Consider the following 23,207-nt stretch of genomic DNA (forward strand, 5'->3'; position numbering starts at 1 on the left):
TTAAATGATGAGGACCTTCATACAATTTGGCTCTATGTCCTCACCCAAATCTCATCCTGAATGGTAATCCTCACATGTTGAGGGATGGACCTGTTGGGAGGTGACTGGATCATGGGGGCAGTTTCTCCCATGCTGTTCCATGATAGTGAGGGAGTTCTCACGAGATCTGATGGCTTAAAAGTGGGAGTTCTCCCTGTACTCTCTTTCCTGCCACCTTGTGAAGAAGGTACTTGCTTCTCCTTCATCTTCCACTATGACTGTAAGTTTCCTGAGGCCTCCCCAGCCATGTGGAACTGTGAATCAATTAAACCTTTTTCCTTTACAAATTACCCAGTCTCAGGTATTTTTTATAGCAGTATGAGGATGAACTAATACAGAGAACTGCTACCAGGAGTGGGGGACTGCTATAATGATAACCTGAAAATGTGGAAGTGACTTTGGAACTAGATAACAGGCAGAGATTGGAACAGTTTAGAGGGCACAGAAGAAGACAGGAAGATGTGGGAAAGTCTGGAACTCCCTAGAGACTTGTTGAATGGTTTTGACCAAAATTCTGACAGTGATACGGACAATGAAGTCCAGCCTGAGGTGGTCTCAGATGGAGATGAGGATCTTATTGGGAACTGGAGCAAAGGTCACTCTTGCTATGCTTTAGAGCAAAGAGACTAGTGGCATTTTGCCCCTGCGCTAGAGATCCGTGGAATGTTGAACTTCAGAGAGATGATTTAGGGTACCCTGTGGAAGAAATTTCTAAGCAGCAAAGTGTTCAAGGTGTGATGTGGCTTTTTCTAGAAACACACAGTCATACGTGTTCACAAAGAGATGGTTTGAAATTGGAACTTATATTTAAAAGGGAAGCAGAGCATAAAAGTTTGGAAAATCTGCAGCCTAACCATGAAGTAGAAAAGAAAAATCCATTTCCTGGGAAAGAATTCAAGCCAGCTGCAGAAGTTTGCATAAGTAACAAGGAGACAAACATTAATAGCCAAGGCAATGGAGACAGTGTCTCCAAGTCATGTCAAAGATCTTCGCAGCAGACCCTTCTATCACAGGCCTTGAGGCCTAGGAGGGAAAAATGGTTTTGTGGGCTGGGCCCAAGGCCCCACTGCTCTGTGCAGCCATGGGACATGGCAACCTGTGTCCCACTTGCTCTAGCTCCAGCCATTGATAAAAAGGGCCAAGGTACAGATCAGGCCATTGCTTGAGAGGGTGCAAGCCCTAAGCCTTGGTGGCCTGTATGTGGTGTTGGGCCTGTGGGTATGCAGAAGACAAGAGTTGAGCTGCAGGAGCCTCTGCCTAGATTTCAGAGGATGTATGGAAGTGCCAGGATGTCCACACAGAAGTCTGCTGCAGGGGCAGAGCCCTCATAGAGAACCTCTGTTAGTGCAGTATGGGAGGGAAACCAGGAGAGAAGTATGGGGTTGGAGCCACCTCCCACAGTCCTCACTGGGGAACTGCCTAGTGGAGCTGTAAGAGGGCCATCATCCCCCACTGACAGCCTGCACTGTGCAGCTGTCACTCAATGGCAGCCCATGAAAGCAGCTGCAGGGGCTGTAGCCTGAAGAGCCAAAGGGGCAGAGCTGCCCAAGGCCATGGGAGCCCACCCCTTATATCATCATGCCCTGGATGTGAGACATGGAGTCAAAGGAGATTTTAGAGCTTTAATGACTGGCCTGGGTGCGGTGGCTCACTTGAGGCTAGGAGTTATTTTTTTTATTTACTATTTTTTATTTATTTTTTTGAGACAGTCTTGCTTTGTTGCCCAGGCTAGAGTGCAGTGGTGTGATTCTGGCTCACTACACTCTCTGCCCCCTGGGTTCAAGCAATTCTCCTGCCTCAGCCTCTGGAGTAGCTGGGATTACAGATGTGTGCCACCACGCCCAGCTAATTTTTGTATTTTTCGTAGAAACAGGGTTTCACCATGTTGGCCAGGCTGGTCTTGAACTCCTGACCTTGTGATCTGCCCACTTCAGCCTCCCAAAGTGCTGGGATTACAGGCATGAGAAACCACACCCAGCGAGGCTAGGAGTTTAAGACCAGCCTGGCCAACATGGCGAAACCCCATCTCTACTAAAAATACAAAAATTAGCTAGGCATGGTGGTGCACACCTGTAATCCCAGCTACTTGGGAGGCTGAGGCATGAGACTTGCTTGAAACAGGAGGCAGAGGTTGCAGTGAGCCAATATCTCTCCACTGCACTCTAGCCTGGACAACAGAGCAAGACCCTGTCTCAAAAAACAAAAAGATTCAATGATTGCCTGGCTAGGTTTCAGACTTGCATGGGGACTGTGGCCCCTTTGTTTTGGCCAATTTCTCCCACTTGAGATGGGAACATTTACCCAATGCCTGTACCCCCATTGTATCTTGGAAGTAACGAATTTGCTTTTGATTTTACAGGCTCATAGGCGAAAAGATTTGTCTCGTCTCAGATGAAGACTTTGGACTTGAACTTTTGAGTTAATGCTGGAATTAGTTAAGACTTTCGGGGACTGTTAGGAAGGCATGATTGGTTTTGAAATGTGAAAAGGACATGAGATTTAGGAGGGTCCAGGGAAGAATGATATGGTTTGGCTCTGTGTCCCTACCCAAATCTCATCTCAAATTGCCATCCCCATGTGTTGAGGGAGAGACCTGGTGGGAGGTGATTGGATCATGGGGGTGGTTTCCCCTATGCTATTCTTGTGCTAGTGAGGGAGTTCTTATGAGATCTGCTGGCTTAAAAGTGGCAGTTTCCCCTGCACTCTCTCTTCTGCCACCTTATGAAAAAGGTACTTGCTTCTCCTTTGCCTTCTGCCATGATTATAAGTTTCCTGAGGCCTCCTCAGCCATGTGGAACTGTGAGTCAATTAAGCTTCTTTCCTTTAGAAATTACCCAGTCTCAGGTATTCTTTATAGTAGTGTGAGAACAGATTAATACAGAGCTGCTTCTTATGGATAAGCAAAGAAAGTAGTTTCTTGAGAAGGAATCTAGTCCTGGTGAACGTGCTGTGAATATTGTTGAAATGACAACAAAGGATTTAGAATATTACATAATATTCTGATAAAGCAGAGTTTGACAGAATTGACTCCAATTATGAAAGCAGTTCTACCATGGATAAAATGCTATCAAACAACATTGCATGCTACAGAGAAATCTTCCATGAAAGGAAAAGCCCATCAATGTTGCAAATGCCATTGTCTTATTTTAAGAAATTGCCACAACTGCCCCACCCTTCAGCAGCTCCCACTCTGATCATTCAGCAGGCATCAACATGGAGGAAAGATCCTCCACCAGCAAAAATATTACAACTCACTGAAGGCTCAGATGATCGTTAGCATTTTTAGCAATAAAGTGTATTAAGGTATGGGCATTTTTTTTTTAGACACAACGCTACTGCACATTTAAGAGATTACGCTATAGTGTAAACATTACTTCTGTATGCTCTGGGAAACCAAAATATTCATGTGATATGCTCTACTGTAATGTTTGCTTTATTGCGGTGGTCTAGAATCAAATCCACAGTATCTCTGAGGTATGCCTGTGAATGATTTCATATTCACTTATCTATGAAAATAGTATGATCTAGTGATAATTTTAAGCAAATAAAATTTACGGAGCAATATTTCTGCAGATAACTATAGAACTATAAGTTCTATAGGACATGTACCTTATAGTTCTATAGGACATGTAAGTTACATGTCCTATAGAACATGTTACATCTATATAAATCATGAGGAAATGCAGAAAAACAAAATCTTCAGTAACAACAAAAGGGAGATACGAAAAAATAAAATTTATGTCATATAAACATAAAAGCACCACGATTTTTAATATTAAAATGACACCACAATAGGTCCTGGTTCTAGGCATAATAACACATGAAAGCTAATAACTACAATGACAAAAATGCAAAAGTCACATAATATAGGTAAGAATTCAGGAAAAATATTACAAATGGCTTAGGGAAAAATAATCTGATATTTCTGTCCCTTGTTGCTATTCTTTGTCTAATACCAAAAAAGAATACTCTAATATCAAAAAAGAATACTTTAGATACTAAAAAATAAAGTCAATTTACTACTCAAAATAAAAACTTACTCATTAAAAATGTTAAATTGAAAGTCTCTAAAACTGTTCTCATATTAGAAATAAAAATGTGTACCATGTAACTCATTTTACCTTCATGTTCTTCAAATTCCTCCTGAATTTTAGTGAATAAGGCTTCTAGTCTCTTTTGTTGGGCCTCCACATATTTTGCTGCTTCCTTTTCTTCCTCTCTTTCATTGCGAAATATGTATAATCCAGATGATGTCTTCTCCATCCACTGTAATAATGTGTTACACACACCAAAAAAGTCATATATATAACATTCAAGTTAATTGTATCAGGCCAGGCACAGTGGCTCACACCTGTAATCCCAGAACTTTGGGAGGCTGAGGTTAGTGGATCACCTGAGGTCAGGAGTTCACGATCAGCCTGACCAACATGGTGAAACCCCTTCTCTACCAAAAATATAAAATTAGCCGGGTGTGGTGGCGCGCGCCTGTAATCTCAGCTACTTGAGAGGCTGAGGCAGGAGAATCACTTGAACCCGGGAGGTAGAGGTTGCGGTGAACCAAGATCACGCCGTTGCACTCCAGCCTGGGCAAGAGACCGCACCTCCATCTCAAACAAAGAAACAAACAAATTAATTGTATCAAAAGAAAGAAATATATGGTAAGTTGCAAGAATATATCATACCTGTGTAGGGTATGCTCTTTGAATAATTACATCAACACAACCAACATTTCCTCCATCACTGAAAAGTGATGACAAGGGCAGAGGAAAAGGTCTAGGGTCGGGAAAGAATCCAAGTTTGGTATACCAGCGGGCAGGCCGAGTACTGTTCGCAGAAATCTGGACAAATTAATACATGTATTGATTTAGTAGTTAAATACGTGTTCAATTCTATTACAGATATCGTAAGAGTTTTCATTCTTCTAGAACGGCCTTAAAAATATTCCCTTTAAAAAGTCTTAGGAAGATTAGTAAGGCAGTAAATAAGTAAAAAACTGTATAAAAGTGAAAATATTTTCAAAATATAGTACTTCTCAAACGTATTGTTTATACTGCTACAAGTTCTTAATGCTATTTAAATGTTTCTATTAGAAAACAGATAAAAGGAACTTCAATTTAAACATAATGGTTTAAAATACACTTATTTACCCAAGCTTCCTCAAAAAACCTACATAGACAAAGGCAACTAGAGAGAATAGGAAATGAGGTATCACCAAAATTTTGGAAGCTAAGAATTTGTGGAACAAGTAAATGACAAAGCAGCCTGAGAATGATTATGGCTAATACGAAGAGCAAATATTCATCGAACACTTACTAAGGTAACTGGCATGGTGTTAAGCGCTTTATGTACACTAACAATTAATCTTTGGCCAGGCAAGGTGGCTCATGCCTGTAATCCCAACACTTTGGGAGGCTGAGGCAGGTGTATCACCTGAGGTCAGGAGGTTGAGACCACCCTGGCCAACATGGTGAAACCCTGTCTCTACTAAAAATAAAAAAAGTAGCCAGGTGAGGTGGTGGGCGCCTGTAATCCCAGTTACTCGGGAGGCTGAGGCAGGAGAACTGCTTGAACCCGCGAGGCAGAGGGTGCCGTGAGCTGAGATTGTGCCACTGCACACCAGCCTGGGGGACAGAGCGCACCTCCTTCTCCAAAAAACAAACAAACAAACAAACAAACAAATTATCTTCACAATAATCCGAAGACTCATCTCCATTTTACAGATGACGATAAAACTAAAGTATATGAGAACTACACAACTTGCCCAAGGTTATTCAGCTACCAAACTTGTTGTAAGGAGTTAATATGAAACAAAATAATTAAAGGAAAGCACTCAGAAATTGGAGGCAACAGGTACCTGTGAAGGCAGGAGCATATGGTGGGGCTGAAAATAGGAAGAAATCATTGACATTTTGTACAAACGTAGTCAAAACACCAGATTTTCTTTCCTGTCCCAAGTAGCCAGGTGGCTGTCCCTCCCTCACACTAAAAAAGAACCCAGGACCCTATTCTTGCTGCAGCATAAAAAAAAAAAACATGCAAGAGACTTTATTTTCTGGAGGGCTGAACCATACATATTGTGGACTCTGGAATACTGAGTGGACACAGCCAGGGTGGGGGTGAGATGCTATTATTGAAAACAAAACTGGGCCAGGCGCTGTGGCTCACGCCTGTAATCCCAACACTTTGGGAGGCCGAGGCGGGTGGATCACAAGGTCAGGAGTTCGAGACCAGCCTGGCCAAGATGGTGAAACCCCATCTCTACTAAAAATAAAAAATTAGCCGGGCATGGTGGCAGGCGCCTGTAGTTCCCAGCTACTCGGGAGGCTGAGGCAGGAGAATTCCTTGAACCTGGGAGGCGGAGGTTGCAGTGAGCCGAGATCGCACCACTGCACTCTAGCCTGGGTGACAGAGCGAGACTCCATCTCAAAAAAAAAAAAAAAGAAAACAAAACAAATAAAATTCTTACACTGACAATGAGTCTCCCTATTAATTTCCTTACTCTGCTCAGCTCTCAGAACAGTCACTGATATTTGAGGGTCTCCTGGTTAAAAACTAAATCACCACGTTACTACCCTATGAACTGACAAGCCTCACCTCACATACAACTTCTGGATCAGTCAATGATCACCACTGAGGAAAGTCTCTAACCTGAGAGACTCAAATAGAGAAAGGTTTTCATTAAAAAAAAAAATGCAGGGAGCAGAAAAAATGAAAATGAAAATAAAACATTAATCATTAGCTTTAGAAAGATGAGAAGACACTATGAAACAAGAACTGAATGTCACAAAAAAAGAAAAACATTTAGGGAATAATAAAGGTCTCTTGAAAATTATGTTAGTAGACACAAATTCACCTTAAGAATTAGAAGAAAAGGGCCGGGCACAGTGGCTCAAGCCTGTAATCCCAGCACTTTGGGAGGCCAAGGCGGGCGGATCACGAGGTCAGGAGTTCAACACCAGTGTAGCCAACATAGTGAAGCCCTGTCTCTACTAAAAATACAAAAAAATTAGCCAGGTGTGGTGGTGGGTGCCTATAATCCCAGCCACTTAGGAGGCTGAGGCAGGAGAATTGCTTGAATCCAGGAGGCGGAGGTTGCAGTGAGCCAAGATCGTGCCACTGCACTCCAGCCTGGGCGACAGTGTGAGACTCCGTCTCAAAAAAAAAAAAAAAAAGAATTAGAAGAAAAGACAAACCTAATCTGAGGGTTGCAAAATGGTTATATTTTAATTCTATTATTCCTTATTTGTTGAAACATTTTTATAAACAGAAACTTCCCCTCATCTACTTGAGGGTCCCAAAATATAGATCATATAAGAGAAGAACGATAAATGCTTGATTTTTTTTCTCCTTTTACCTAGTTTTTATTGCTTGCTTTTCTGAGGCTGGGTCTGGCTCTGTCACCCAGGCTGAAGTGTAGTAGCACGATCTCAACTCACTGCAACCTCTGCCTCCTGGGCTCAGGTCATCCTCCCACCATGGCCTCTCAAGTAGCTGGGACTACAGGCGCATACCAGCACACCTGGTTAATTTTTGTATTTTTTGTAGAGATGGGGTTTTGTCATGTTGCCCAGGCCGGTCTCATACTCCTGAGTACAAGCCATCTGCCCACCTCAGCCTCCCAAAGTACTACAATTACACGCGTGAGCCACTGTACCTGGGCTTTAGTTTTTAAAACATGAGAGTAGAGGTATCATTTGTTATGAATTTCAATTTTTTGCTGTTATTATCCTTTTTTTTTCCTTTGAGATGGAGTCTCGCTCTGTCACCCAGGCTAGAGTGCAGTGGCACAATCTCGGCTCACTGCAACCTCCGCTTCCTGGGTTCAAGCAATTCTCCCTGCCTCAGCCTCCCAAGTAGCTGGGATTACAGACACCTGCCCCCAGGCCTACCTAATTTTTGTATTTTTTAGTAAAGATGGGATTTCACCATGTTGGCCAGGCTGGTCTCTAACTCCTGACCCCAAGTGATCTGCCCGCCTCGGCCTCCCAAAATCTTGGGATTACAGGTGTGGGCCACCGTGCCCAGCCTGTTATTATCCTTTCTGATGCTCAAATTATTTTATCTCTGATCAGTAAGAATCTATTCTATCACACTCCTAAGTCCTTTCGACATGACACTAGTAGAGTTTGATGCTTAGTTTTTTTCTGGTATGTCAAGACTTTCCAGATTCATATATTTCCTCCCCTGAATCTGGAATCAGACATTTCTTCAAGACACCTTGCATCCTTTTAAGAGAAAATGGTACTTAGAAAACAGTCTGAGAGCTAGGGATACGCAATACTACTGGATTGTTCCTTTTTGTTGTTGTTGTTCTTTTTGATAGATGAAACCAATAAGCATGTGTTTTGTTTTGTTTTTCTTTGAAACAGGGTCTCACTTTGTCGCCCAGGCTGGAGTGCAGTGGTGCGACCTTGGCTCACCTCCGCATCCCAGGTTCAAGTGATTCTCCCACCTCAGCCTCCACAGTAGCTGGGACTACAGGAGCATGCCATCATGTCTGGCTAAGTTTTATATTTTTAGTACAGACGGGATTTCACCATGTTGGCCAGGCTCATCTTGAACTCCTGACCTCAAGTGATCCATTCACCTTGGCCTCTCAAAGTGCTGGGATTACAGGCGTCAGCCACTGTGCCCAGCCAGCATGTATTTTTTAAAGATAATATAGATCTCGAGTTCATACTGATATTTCCAATACAAATGCAGAACCACAAATTTTTTTACTTCAATCTCACATCTGTACCTTTCTCTGATAAAAAGATCCGTGTTCTCTATAATTATATAATTACTCACATACAACAAATATACATAAAAGAATATACACATACAACAAATATACATAAAAGAATATACACATACAACATACTTCACATCCACTATAACTTCAGAATAGGAATACCAACACTATCACCAACAATATGATTACTAACAATAGCTTCAGATTTTGTTTCATTTTATAGTTGTTGTTGCTATTGTTGTTCTTGGGGTATACACCACTACGGACATAAAACATCTTTTAAGTTACTTGAAATACTTTCTTGGTATGATTATGCTCTAATTGAAAATACACTTAAGTTCTTTGCTTTCATTTGACTTTCTAAATTTTTAGGAATTGCTTTTTTTGCATTTTGTTACAAAACTATGTAAAAATATTTAAAGACAAATCTATAAAACATGGCATATTAATAAAAAGAATTAGAAGAAAAAATTAAAAACCATCCCAGAAGTTAGAATAAAAAAAGACAATGAAATAGAAAGTAGGAGAAAAGACAAGAAAATTAGAGGAAAAATATAAGAGGCCTAGTGTCCAAACATCAGGAGTTCCAGAAAAAACTAGAGAAAAAAATGGAGGGAAATTATAAAAGAACCACTTAAAGAAAATTTTCAGAACTCAATGAAGGACTATGTGTTTCTAGAGTAAGTGCCAGTAAGCGTCTGGGCCAAGAATTAAAGGAAAAAAAAGTAAAAAAAAAAAAAAAAAAAAAGACACCAAAGTACATTACTGTCAAATTTAAATAAAGACAAAACAGGCCAGGCATGGTGGCTCACGCCCGTAATCCCAACACTTTGGGAGGCTGAGGCAGGTGGATCGCCTGAGGTCAGGATGAGACCAGCCTGGCCAATATGGTGAAATCCCACCTCTACCAAAAATACAAAATTTGGCTGGGTGTGGTGGAAGGCACCTGTAATCCCAGCTACTTGGGAGGCTGAGACAGGAGAATCACTTGAACCCGAGAGGCAGAGGTTGCAGTGAGCCGAGATCACGCCATTGCACTCCAGCCTGGGCGACAAAAGCGAGACTTTGTCTCAAAAATAAATAAATAAATAAATAAATAAGTAAGTAAAAATAAAGACAAAACAATCTTAACTTCTTAAAACCAGAGCACATAATGAATGACTGAAGATAAAAACAGCACCGCAGGCCAGGTGCAGTGGTTCATACCTGTAATCCCAGCACTCTGGGAGGCTGAGGCGTGAGGACTGTTTGAGCCTAGAAGTTCAAGACCAGCCTAGGCAACATAGGGAGACCTCGTCTGTACAAAATAAAAAACTCCAGCCTAGGTAACAGAGTGAGACATTGTCTCAAAAAAAAAAAAAAAAAAAAAAAAAAAAAAAAGAATGCACTGAAATTAGCAGGAGCTATGCTAAAGAAGATAAAATAAATGTCTTAAAAATTCTGAAGAAATTATTTCAACCTAGATTTCTATATCCAGCCAACCTTACCCTAAGATACCAAAAAGCTTGCATGCTCCTTTTCAAAACAAGCCTCTGAGAGTTGTGGGCCCTTAAAATTGGGGGAAAAAATTCTAGAAAGATGATATGGAAACCAGGAAATGGGGTTTCTAACACAGAAAAGAGGTAAGAATAATTTACAGAATGAGAGCTGTATGGCACACATAAGAAATGAGCACTTCAGAATGGAGTAAGAATATGAAGTCCAGGGGTTCTCCAAGAAACAGAAATGGAACCAATGGAGAAATTTTAACATATTGGGCAGGATTTTTATAGCTCCTGTGTAAGGACACAGAAAATTAATAGAAATGAAAAGGACAGTTAATAACTTCATGGAAAGCAGTAAGCTGTACAGAAAGGAAATGTGATCATAGTATATTAGGTATTAAATTGCAAAAAATATTTTTCAGTCATTATAATGTATACACTGAATACAGACTTCACTAAAAATCACGCTGTATTAGTAGAGGGAAGATGGGGAAGAGGGTAGAGAAATATGTAGCAGTGTTGGAGTAAGAGAATGAAATCCTCATTTTCTATAGCAGGAAGTTAACCGTTGCTGTCTAAACTGAAGAGAGAAAGAAGACAGCAGTACAAGCTAAAACATAGTCAAAGGGACTGGAAACGATTGCCTCTTGGGACCATGAATGAATGAGGATGGCGAGGGCTGTGCTAGCAACTGCTTTTTTTTGGTCATATGTCTTACATTACTTGAGTTTCCAAATTATGCACATGCATTGATTTGATAACAAAAAAAAAACAAGAAAATGAAAGCCACTGCAAGCTGGATATTCTAAGCAACATAAAACAAAAGATGGTTTCAGCTTGATGGAATACTTTCAGTAAAAAGCAATCAATCCAACATGGAACCAATGCCAAACATAATATATCTTTACCTTAAAAATGTTTAATTTATAAAACGTTCTCTTTAGAGTGATCCAGAATACCACAGAAGTAAATTCTCTGCAAGGTTACCTCTTAAGTGAATCTGAATGTACAATATTATAGGTAATTTTAGATAGCAATACTGCAGACCATTCAATATGACAAAGTCCCGTTATGTAGTTTAAAATCTACATAGAGATGAAAAGTGTATCTATTACATATTTGAAAAGTACTAAAATATAATTCTCTAATCCAGAGTGGAATAGGGACCTGATCAAAGCAAAGCAATGAGAACAAGAGGGCAGCAAAGCTACAGATACCAAAATCAAATGGTGCAAATTTACTTTTGCTTTTTAATTGGAAATGCATTATTTAAGCTCAAGAAAGATCTCTGGCCCTCCCAAAAACTGCATAAAAACTTTAACTGTCTGAAGAATATGCTTTTTATACTAAAATTATCAGTAGATTTAAAAAATTGAGCATCCTTAGTATTTAAAATTTAAATGTAAAACTTCTAGAATTTAACTGAATCAGTGACTGATTTTTACCAAGAGTGCAAATTAATTTACCTTTAACATAAGAGATTCTGGGGCTTCAAGAGGTGTACAGGCATCAGGAGAGCCCACCAGTTCTGCTCCATGAAGAATAATCTTCTGACCAACTGTCAGTCTGCCATTCTTTAAGACAGCTAAGAGGGGAGGATCTAACTGGGCCTTTACAGCATACCACCCATCTGTAAGTTCAATAATGGCCACTTTTTGGGTATCTGCACTACTAGTTTTATTGCTAGAAGTTTCAGATGTATCTGCGCTCAATGAAATTATGTCAGAAACACAGAGAACAAGTGTTTTTGCAGCTGTGTCATCCCTTTCCATTATCTTTTTTATAGCCGATCTTCTGCTTCTATCAATTTCCATATCATATCTAAAAGTGAAAACAGAAATGCATATTTTAGGAAGTGTGACTCTAGAATTCCACTGTTTAAACAAGTCACTGAATAACTGAGAATAAAAACTGAATTTATGTAAGAAATATTGAGAATTTAAAATTTTGTAGCTAGCAATATATTGTTTCATATTGTTAAAATATGAATTCTTTTTAAAAAGCAAAAAATAAAATGCAAAAATGCTTTATTAGCAATCCCCAAATAGTGGATCAAATTAATAACTTATATTCTTCTCATATGTCAAGAGGTTAAGGAGGGGGTGGGGAAAGAGGGAAGCAAGCAATGCATGAATGTGTGATCTCTCTTAAATGGGGGCTAGGGATGACAAGAGAACAGCAGTGTGGGATGGCAACTGTCACTGACAACTGGCTTGTGCAACATTTTGACATGGAAGTCACAGACTACACAGAAACCTTAACAATACTGCAGTATATGATTACGTAATGTAATGCTTTAAACTTGCCTGTATTTTAGTTGAAGAAGCACCCTTTCTGGGCTTAGGCATCTATTAGCAAATTCCTTAGGAAAGGCACATTCCATAGCTGCCAGTTTCCATATGATCCATCTATAGTGATTATAAACCCAAATTCTAGAAATAAGCTTTGGATCCACACCTGGAGTGTCACACAGAGCCCTGAACAAATAAAGGTGGAGTATTATCATAAAAACCACATGGGATGATACTGAATTCAACAACTACGACTATTCTCTGTACAAAAACTACATTGTTCAAGATCATTCAGTAAGTTTTTATGAGTTCATATGATCTACAATATAATTTCAGAAAATTATTTGACATGTATCAAAGTATCATACTGATAAAAACTTCACTTGCTGAGCATGGTGGCTCATGCCTATACTCCCAGCATTTTGGGAAGCTTGAGGCAGGAGGACTGCTTGAGGCCAGAAGTTTGAGACCAGCCTAGGCAACATAGTGAGATCCCCACATCTCCACAAAAAATAAAAAAAATCAGCCAAGAGTGGTAGCTCACATCTGTGGTCCCAGCTACTTGGGAGGCTGTGGTGGGAGGATTGCTTGAGCCCAGGAGGTTGAGGCTGCAGTGAGCCATGATAGTGCCACTGCACTCCAGCCTGGGCAACAGAGGGAGACCCTCTCTCAAAATATAAAAACAAAACAAAAAATTCCACTTAACAGCCAACAGAATGATTTCAACTCATATTTGTTCCTGAAAAATGTGATCCTTGATTTTAAATAATTATATTTTAGATTATTTTTCTTATGAAAGAGATTGTTTTTAGAAATCACACCTGAGAACTGCCTTTCTTAGCGTTGGTGCTCTCCTTGATCTTGTCCCCTCTGTTCTCAAATATCTAACTCCTCCTTTCTCATTCATACTCTTAGCATTAAGACAACAGAAGTAATCAAAAGAGAACTTCCATAAGCTCCCACCCTCACATCTATCTACTCACAGCATCTATATCCCTACACTTTGCCCTCTTCCAAGCATCTGCATCCTTACACTTTGCCCTCTTCTACCATTTGTGCACTAGCTCCTACCCCTTGCTGCCTACAAGGCCAACGATCAGGAAATGCCTCCTCTCTCTCCTGCATCATCAATTTTTTCCCTCTCTACTGAACGATGTGAATCAGCATAAGAAACGGTTTTTTTCTACCTTAAAACAAGCCAAAACTAAGACTCTTTGATCCTACTTCCTCACCAAGCAATGTCTCTCTCTCTGCTTCTTTTTGGCAACTCCCAAAAGAATCGACTGTATTCTGTGTCTCCAACTCCTCCTCTTCAACTGCTCTTTAATTGCATTCTAATCAGGATATCACTCCACCAATCTACTGAGCTATTTTTAATAACATTAGTAATGTCTTCTGCAGTGCTAAATCCAGCGGCCAATCTCAGTTCTCATCTTACTTTACCTATTAGAAGCAGCTTCCACAGCTGGTCATATTCTATTCCCTAAAATTCCATCTTCACTTGGAATGCAACACCTCATTCTGCATTTACTCCTAACTTTCTGGCTGCTCTTTCTCAGACTCTTTTTCATGGCCTTCAAGTCCACCTATATGCCGATGACTTGTGAATTGATTTCTTTGGCCTATACTTTACCTGTGTATAGACTTCCATATCCAACTGCCTACCTAACATCTCCACTTGGCTGTCTACTATTATATCCCTAGCTTCAAATGTCCAAAACCAAACTCTCCATTTCCCTCCATCTTTGGTCTTCTCAATTCTGGTACTTACACGTAACTCTATCCTTCCAGCTGCTAAGGCCAAAATCTTTACAGCCATTCTTATTCTCTTCCTCTCTCACATTTTATATCTAATCCTTGAGCAACTCCTAATGGTGCCACTTTCAAAATACCCCAGAGTCCAACTGCTTTCCACCAATTCCACTGCCACTTCCCTGGTCCAAGCAACCACCTCTCACATGTATTTCTGCAATAGCTTAAGTGGTCTCTGTGCGTCCATCCTTGCCCCTCTCCTCAACAGCCAATTATTTTTTCAAAAGTAAGTCAGATCAGGCTGGACACAGTGGCTCACACCTGTAATTCCAGCACTTTGGGAGGCCGAGGAGGGTGGATCCTGAGGTCAGGAGTTTGGGACCAACCTAGACAACATGGTGAAACCCCATCTCTACTAAAAATACAAAAATCTGCTGGGCATGGTGGTGTACACCTGTAGTCCCGGCTACTCAGGAGGCTGAGGCAGGAGAATCGCTTCTTGAACCTCGGAGGTGGAGGCTGCAGTGAGCCGAGACTGCGCCACTGCACTCCAGCCTGAGCAACAGAGTGAGATTGTCTCAAAAAAAGTCAGATCATGTTACCCTTTAAGCCTTCCAGTGGTTTATTCAGTAAAAATCATGCAGAGTAAAAGGTAAGGGTCTTATGAAGGTCTATGAGGTCTTCCCTTTGTATCTCATCTACTACTACTCTTCTCCTGCCCACTCTACTCCAGTTGCACTAACTTCCTGTTCCTCAAATACTTCAAGCATGCTCCCCTCTTAGAGGCTGGGGGTCTTTTGCTAGGATAGTCCTATGCTCTCTCCTTTTACTTTAGGTCATTTATCAAATGTAGCTGACTCAGTGAAGCCTTCCTAACTACTTATTAGATTAAAAATCGTATCTCCTTGCCCAGCTTTCTCTGGCACTTTTCCAGCTTTATCTATCTTTATAGTATGTATCTTCTTCTAACATACTATACAATTCACTTATATTTCAATAGTTTCTATGCCTTCCACACCCACTAGAATGTATGACTCATCAGGGCAGGGACTTTTTTGCTTTGCTTTATTATTCCTAGTACCCAGAATAGTACCTGGCACATAGCAAGTGCTCAATAGAGATTTGCTGAATTATCAGAAAAAACTAACGAGAGCTTCCACATTCCCACTTAGACTACAGGGCAATCATTCTTAACTTCTACCTTATGTAGTCTATTTAGTACGAGAAAATAATACAACTGTTTAACTGACTTTTCTTACTGGAATCTATAAGCAGATGTTTGTTATATAAGATATGCAAGATGTGAACAGTATTTCTGTTTTTAAAAGTTAAAACAAAATTCAGGAAAAAAAGTTTTATCACTTTCCAAAGCTATAAATTTTGGAAAGATGTACAGAAATTTAAAAATAAGGATGCTGAGGAAATATATTACATTATGCCAGTGGCAAAAGATGGGATTTATCTCTGATAACAAAAAGCTTTAAATTATGTTTCTGTAAAAACTACAATAAAAAGAGGTTATACAGTTTCTAAATTGTTGCTGTTTTAGGGCTCTGGGATTTTCTAGTTATTTGGCATTATTGATATTCAAATATTTCTGTTTAAACTTTAGTATTTATATTTTGTATCCATTAAAATATATAATGAAAGAAAACATGAAGTAAGTGTGTGTCGGGAGAGGAATCTACCATAAGGCCATTTCGAATTTAACTTCCCTTTTTTTTTTGTTCCTCTTGAGACGGAGTCTCACTCTGTCACCCAGGCTGCAGTGCAGTGGTGTGATTTTGGCTCACTGCAACCTCCGCCTCCCAGGTTCAAACGATTCTCCTGCCTCGGCCTCCCGAGTAAGTGGGATTGCAGGTGCATGCCACCGTGCCCAGCTAATTTTTGTATTTTTAGTAGAGATGGGGTTTCGCCATGTTGGCCAGGCTGGTTTCAAATTCCTGACCTCAGATGATCTGCCCACCTCAACCTCCCAAAGTGCTGGGATTATAGGTGTGAGCCACCGCACCTGGCCTTTTTTGAAACAGGGTCTTGCTCTGTCGCCCAGGCTAGAGTGCAGTGGCGTGATCTTGGCTCACTGCAACCTCCACCTACTGGGCTCAAATTATTCTCCTGCCTCAGCCTCCCGAGTAGCTGGGATTACGGGCGTGCATCACCATACCTGGCTAATTTTTGTATTTTTAGTAGAGCTGGGGTTTCACCATGTTGGCCAGGCTGGTCTCGAACTCCTGACCCTCAGGTAATCGGCTCATCTTGGCCTCCCGAAGTGTTGGGACTACAGGCGTGAGCCACCGCGCCTGGCTGGGCTAATTTTTTAATTTGTTTGTAGAGATGGATTTTCACCATGTTGCCCAGGCTGGTCTTAAACTCCTGTGCTCAAGAGATCTGCCCACCTCAGCCTCCCAAAGTGCTGGGATTACAGGCATGAGCCACCATGCCTGGACCTCAAATTTAACTTTTTTTTTTTTTTGAGATGGAGTCTCACTCTTATTGCCCAGGCTGGAGTGCAGTGGCTCGATCTTGGCTCACTGCAACCTCTGCCTCCCAGGTTCAAGCGATTCTCCTGCCTCAGCCTCCCGAGTAGCTGGGATTACAGGTGCCTGCCACCATGCCCAGATAGTTCTTGTACTTTTAGTAGAGATGGGGTTTCACCATGTTGGCCAGGCTGGTCTTGAACTCCTGACCTCAGATGATCTACCCGCCTCGGCCTCCCAAAGTGCTGGGATTACAGGCGTGAGCCACTGTACCCGGCCAAATTTAACTTTATAAATTGGCCTTTATTTATAGATGCCTAAGAAAAATGTCCCAAATCAAGAAAATCCAGTTCATTAAACCCCAGGACAAACAGCACTTTTCAAAAGACTTCTACGGAATGCTTAACCTTAATGCACTTAAAATGATTAAATGCAGAAAAATTTGATTTCTAGCCAACTTTTTAGTTCGAGAGACAGTTAAGAGAAGAAAGAGGGATGAGGGAATACATAAAAATTAACACATAATCTTTTTGCATAGAGTACCTATAAAATTCTTCTTTTCCAGCCTTTCCATCATTGGAGGGTATGAGCCATCCACCATCAGCCAACTGTATTCCTTTTCCAGTCCATAAACTTTCCTTACCAAAATAATCTTGAGTGTGAAACTGAAAAGACTCTGCATTTTTGCTGTTAATTTTTACGCAATGTTTAGAAACGCCATACGTATACAGCTACACAAAATAAACACACACAAAAAAGAAGAACAATTTAAAGTAAACATGTATCACACAATAAAAACAATTATAACAAACCAAAACTGAATTTACCAAAAATTTTCATTAACTACTAGAATCTTTACTACAAAAACATTTAAGTTACTTACTAGAAACTAAAAATTTTAATGTAATATAAATGATCCATACATTCCACAGTCTGCTGTACCTTTTCCACCCCGTTTATACGCCTCCTGCTACATCTGCCATAGGAAGGTACTGTGAGGATAAAAAAATGTGATGTCTTACAAAATCTCTTATGTTCAAAAACTTAGATGGGAAACGAAAGGGAGAAGTGTAAGTATTTTAGGGAATGTGACCTCAGGTGGTCAGATTTGTACATAGGCTTGGCTTACTTTCAAAGTGCTTGCTTTCACCCCAGGATATCTAACCCAAAGTGTCTTTTTGTTTGTTCAGAGTTTGACTCTGGAGTCAGACTCTTTGCTTTGGAATCACAGCTCTTCCACTTACTAGTTAAGTGACTTTGGGGCAGTTACTTAACCCTCTCTATGCTTCAGTTCTCTCATTTGCAAAATGGAAACAAAATAACAGTGCCTTTCTTTCAAGGTGACTGTGAGGATTAAGCAAGATATACCTAATGCATGTGAAGTGCTTAGAAGAGCACCTCACACCTAGAAAATGCTCAAAGTTAGCTATTAATGTCATCAATATTATTTTCACCTCTCCATTGCCTAAAATTCTACCTAGATAGTATTGGCTTAAGGAGAATCCACTTTTGGAAATATAAATAGCTCACAGAAGGTTCAGGGCTTACATTTATTCACATTTGAATATCAATAAGACTACTTTAACACCTAGCTGAGAGCATTTACAATGACAAAATAAGAAAGATTTGAAGGGGGAAAAGAAATAGTAATTTGGAAGCACAGATCACTTTAGTAGGATGAGGCAGGCCTAGCAAGGGGCCAGAGGCTGCGACTGTAGGCTAATTAGAAAATATGATGATTTCATTCATCCATTCCTGCACTAATGTGTTCATTCTTTAAACAAAGCCATTTGTAGATATTAGTTAATGAAATAAAATTACACTCTGTCATAAAAGCCATCGGTATTGTAGACAAATACATACCTGTTTATGAGAACACGCAGAGGGAACTTGGCATCCTACTGCTGCTTTCAGAGAGATTCGAGGCAGAGTGGATGTTTTTGCAAGATACAGACTGCCTGGTTGTGGAAAGATGCGTTGCCTTTGTTTCTTCTTAATTCGCATATCCTGTATATCTCTGGCATTCTGAAGACTTGTAATTACATCTATTGAAGAATAAATACTTAGCAAAAATAAAATTGAAATTTAAAAAGCACAACCCCTGGCCGGGCACAGTGGCTCACGCCTGTAATCCCAGCACTTTGGGAGGCTGAGATGGGTAGATCACCTGAGGTTGGGAGTTCAAGACCAGCCTGACCAACATGGAGAAACCCCGTCTCTACTAAAAAAAAAAAAAAGAAAAATACAAAAGTAGCCAGGTGTGGTGGCACATGCCTGTAATCTCAGCTACTCAGCAGGCTGAGGCAGCAGAATCACTTGAACTTGAGAGGAGGTTGCGGTGAGCTGAGGTCGCACCATTGCACTCCAGCCTGGGCAACAAGAGCGAAACTCTGTCTCAAAAAAAAAGCGCAACCCCTGCTTTATAAAATAATACATATTAATTTCCTCGAAGTTTACATGCTCTCCTTTTCTCTAAAAAGGGTACCCCTTTTAATTCTTCATAAATGAAAGGATGTTTCAACTTGTAAAGCTGTATAAATATAAATATCTTTACTATTTTTGTCTCTTTTAGAGACGAAAGTTTTTCGCTCGTTGCCCAGGCTGGAGTGCAGTGGCGCGATTTCGGCTCACTGCAACCTCTGCCTCCCAGGTTCAAACGATTCTCCTGCCTCAGCCTCCCAAGTAGCTGGGATTACAGGTGCCTGCCACCATGCCCAGCTATTTATTTATTTATTTATTTTTGTATTTTTAGTAGAGACAGGGTTTCACCATGTTGGCCAGGCTGGTCTTGAACTCCTGACCTCAGGTGATCCGCCCGCCTTGGTCTCCCAAAGTGCTGGGATTACAGGCATGAGCCACCGCGCCTGGCCCTATTTGTATCACATTTTTAAAAGAAAATTCGTAGCATGATAGAAAATATACTCCAGTAACAGCAGTCCTAGATTGTGTGTCTAATTTTTTTTAACAAGTCCACAAGAAGTTATCTTTGAAAGAAACATCAGAATAATTTAAACCTAATCTTTGGATTTAGAAAATCTAAAGCATTAAAAAGAGTTTTAAAATTACCACCACCAAAGGGAGAAAACCATCAGGACATTATTTAATGAGGGAAATATCTAACTGAAAGGCAAAAATTCGTCACACAAATTGTCATACAATACCTAAAGGTTCTTCTTCACACTTTGTGAAAATTACAGCTGCTGCTTGATTGGAGTTGTTTTTGTTAAACTGATGAATCTCATTGTCATTAATCTTATTTTTACTATCACCAGAGCCATGTCCATCAATGTTTTGCTTTTGTTTGTTTTCCTCCAAGTTAATATTCCTAACACACTGTTCATCTCTGTGAAAATGTGATTTAGTTTTAAAAGGTGGAACAAAGACTTTGGCTGGTTTGCCTGTAGTAATCAAGTGTCTCATTTTTTCATTTCTTGCAGCAGAAACTTGATAAAATGGATGTCCTGAAACTGCTAAACTGCTTGAAGATTTTTCCAAAGTCAGATGTTCATACAAATGAGATTTAGACAGAAATTCTTGACCAGGTGTGGTAAAATTTGGATTCTGTATCTCTTGACGTTCCTTAGTTGTGCTGCAATGGGGAGAAAATATTTAAGTTTATTGACCAGTACACATATAAATATTTAGGAATATGCCTTTTTTGCAGACCCTCATTTGCTACATGGTGATCCTATTCTGGTAACTGTTTTGCATTCATCATGGTTACCATTCCAAAACAAAATCACATTTTTCAAGGCTAGCCTTTGACTTTACAATCTACCTCACATAACACATAATAGAAGAGTCTGTGAACTGTGGACCCTCTCAGTGTGTCCCCTCTAATTCCATCATAGTACTCCTTACCTCCTTCACCAGGGAAATGTCTACCCATCCTCTTCTCTCACCTTCACATCTTCACCTGAACTCTCTACTCCCCCTAATACCTCAGTCTCCACAGGAGATCCCCTCTTTCAATTATCCTGCCTCGCTCCCTTTTGTCTCTTCTACCTATTTATATCTTTTTTAAAGTGCCCTTTTTATTTAGCCCAAAAGTCTTGCCTACCTTTGAAACTCATTTTCTCACTCACCTTTATCTCTGCCTCAAGCTAATACTCACTGTTACCTATACTCCAGTCAACCTTCTTCAATAGGTAATGTAGCTATTTTCACTTCCTCAATTTCTACTCAATAAACTCTCATTTCTCCCACTACTCTACAGAAACTGTTCTCAATAAAGTTGTTAATGACTTCCCAGATGCATGTGGGATGCGCACAAACTCATTCTACTCAACTTTCCTAATAGCTATGACAGTTTACATTTTCCTTCTTTTAAAATCCTCACCATCACTGTACCTCTTTCATCTTTTACTGGTTTTATCTCTTCCTGATTCCTAAAAAAAGGTCTCCAAAATTGGATGTCTTCCTTAGACACTTTCCCTTGCTAATGTGAATCATTTCCATTGCTTAAATTATCACCTAACAATGAAAATATCCTTTATCCTCATGCCCGACTTTTCTCCTAGGGTTGTTCCTACATTTTACACTACATATAGCATCAGACATCTGTACCTTGATGTTTCACACTCATTTCAAACTCAACATGTCCAAAAGTAATCACCTTTCTCAGCATACATGGTCTTCCTAATACTTGACGTCTTGTTGAAAACCCCAGATTTCCTTTTACCAAACCCCGAATACCTGGAACTTGAAGTTATTCCTTTAGTTATCCATTCGTCTATCCATCAACTATTTAATGAAGTCCTACCAGGTGCCAGACATTGTTTTGCTGGGGAACACAGTAACAAAATTTTGTTTTTGCATGTACATTTCAGTGGAAGGAAACAGACAAACAAATATGTCGATTGGCCTAGACACAATTGTGCCTGCAGCAAGGAGAGCAAGGGAAACATTAGAAGGTGAGACTGGAAAAATAGCAAAGTAGCCAGATCATGAAGAATCTGCACACCATGACAAGGACTTTTTAGTCTCTACTCTGAGATGGCACACCACGGAATAGTTCTGAGTAAAGAAATGACATAATCTGTCTTATGTTTAAAAGGATCCCCTGGCTTCTTTGTTGAGAATTCACTGTGTATTGAGGAGTAGGGAAGTAAGCAGGGGGAACAGTTCTACTGAAAGGACTGACTAGAGTGGGTTCAGGAGAGTACTCAAAGACATGAAGTGAAAAGAGGAGGGACAATTCTAATGAGTTGGGCTTTAAAAGAAGTAAGAAAATGGACTGGTGAGATTAGTTAAGAAAGGCTGTTCTTTTTAAGATGAGAGATGTACAACAACTGCTTAGGGTGATGAGAACGATCTATTAGAGAGGAAAAAAATCCATGCAGGAGAGAGAGAAGATAATTGCTTGACTGATTTCTTCAAATAGATGATCTAGATGAGATCTAATGTACAAGAATGAATAAACCTTCTGTCCCCAAACTTCTATTGATTGATCTTTTAATCCTTTCTTTTTAAATATTCAGAATATTTTTAGTATAAGGAGTTTGCCTTGTAGGTTATGCTCAAGATGCCTATTTAAATCTAAGTGGAAATAATTTGCCAGTCTCAACTTATCATTATCTGGCCAAATCTACTGAATTTCTATCTTAATCATTCTCTACCCTCCACTCTACCTCCTTTGCTAGGTTAAGACCTGTACTTACTAATCTCCTTGCAACAGTTTTGCTTTGGTTTACTTCTAAAACACCAATCTTATTTTGTTCCTCTTGTTAGAAACTTCCAAAGACAGCCTATCACCTACCTCGGTTTCAACTTATCAGAAATGACATACAGGAAGCTTCCTATTTGGTCCTAACCTCCCCATTTCTTTTTGTTTCCCTCTGTCCCCCAACCAAATTCCAAGATTTGGAATGCTGCCTTTAACCAAGCATTCTTTACATTCTGTCTGAAGTACTTTTCCCATTGAGCTGTCACGTGATTCGCTGATACTTTTTCTATGTTCTTACATCACTTTTTTACATCTATTTTAGAATTTATATTACATTATAATTTTTGTTTTCATGTCTGGTTCCCAGGCTAGCAATCTGAGTCAGACTTATTTATCTTTATATCCATCACTATAATATATATTAGTTTGAGCAGGTCCTTTAACAAATGTTTGTTAAATACATTAAACTATTCTCCCATTTTACACATAAATTAAGGTAATACACAAGTAAATAAGAACTTCCTTTCTTATTTAATACAACTGTTTTTGATAAAAAAGAAACAAAAAAATCACCTGGCTTTCTACATATGTATGTGCAGCCCGCTAAAAAACACATTCCAGAAATACAACTCAGTGACTTCAACAATTCCACAAGCAGGTGTTTTTGAAAAGGTAACATTAGGCCTGGTGCAGTGGCTCACGTCTGTAATCCAGCACTTTGGGAGGCCAAGGTGGGCAGATCATGAGTTCAGGAGATCGAGACCA

At 39.9% G+C, this 23,207-nt stretch overlaps 1 protein-coding gene across 1 annotated transcript in view; it reads right to left on the reverse strand.

Moving 5' to 3' along the window:
- Positions 1 to 23,207, reverse strand: part of BRCA2 (BRCA2 DNA repair associated) — an 83,581-nt gene that overhangs the window by 24,791 nt on the left and 35,583 nt on the right. The window contains exons 14-20 of the mRNA XM_003270250.4: positions 19,939 to 20,366; positions 18,641 to 18,822; positions 17,321 to 17,508; positions 12,564 to 12,734; positions 11,724 to 12,078; positions 4,722 to 4,877; positions 4,161 to 4,305 (exon numbers count right to left, since the gene is read on the reverse strand). Coding sequence (XP_003270298.1) covers positions 4,161 to 4,305; positions 4,722 to 4,877; positions 11,724 to 12,078; positions 12,564 to 12,734; positions 17,321 to 17,508; positions 18,641 to 18,822; positions 19,939 to 20,366 — 1,625 coding nt within the window. The remainder of the gene's footprint in view (positions 1 to 4,160; positions 4,306 to 4,721; positions 4,878 to 11,723; positions 12,079 to 12,563; positions 12,735 to 17,320; positions 17,509 to 18,640; positions 18,823 to 19,938; positions 20,367 to 23,207) is intronic.

The sequence above is a fragment of the Nomascus leucogenys genome, chromosome 9 (assembly GCF_006542625.1).
Source record: "Nomascus leucogenys isolate Asia chromosome 9, Asia_NLE_v1, whole genome shotgun sequence".
Lineage (NCBI taxonomy): Eukaryota > Metazoa > Chordata > Mammalia > Primates > Hylobatidae > Nomascus > Nomascus leucogenys.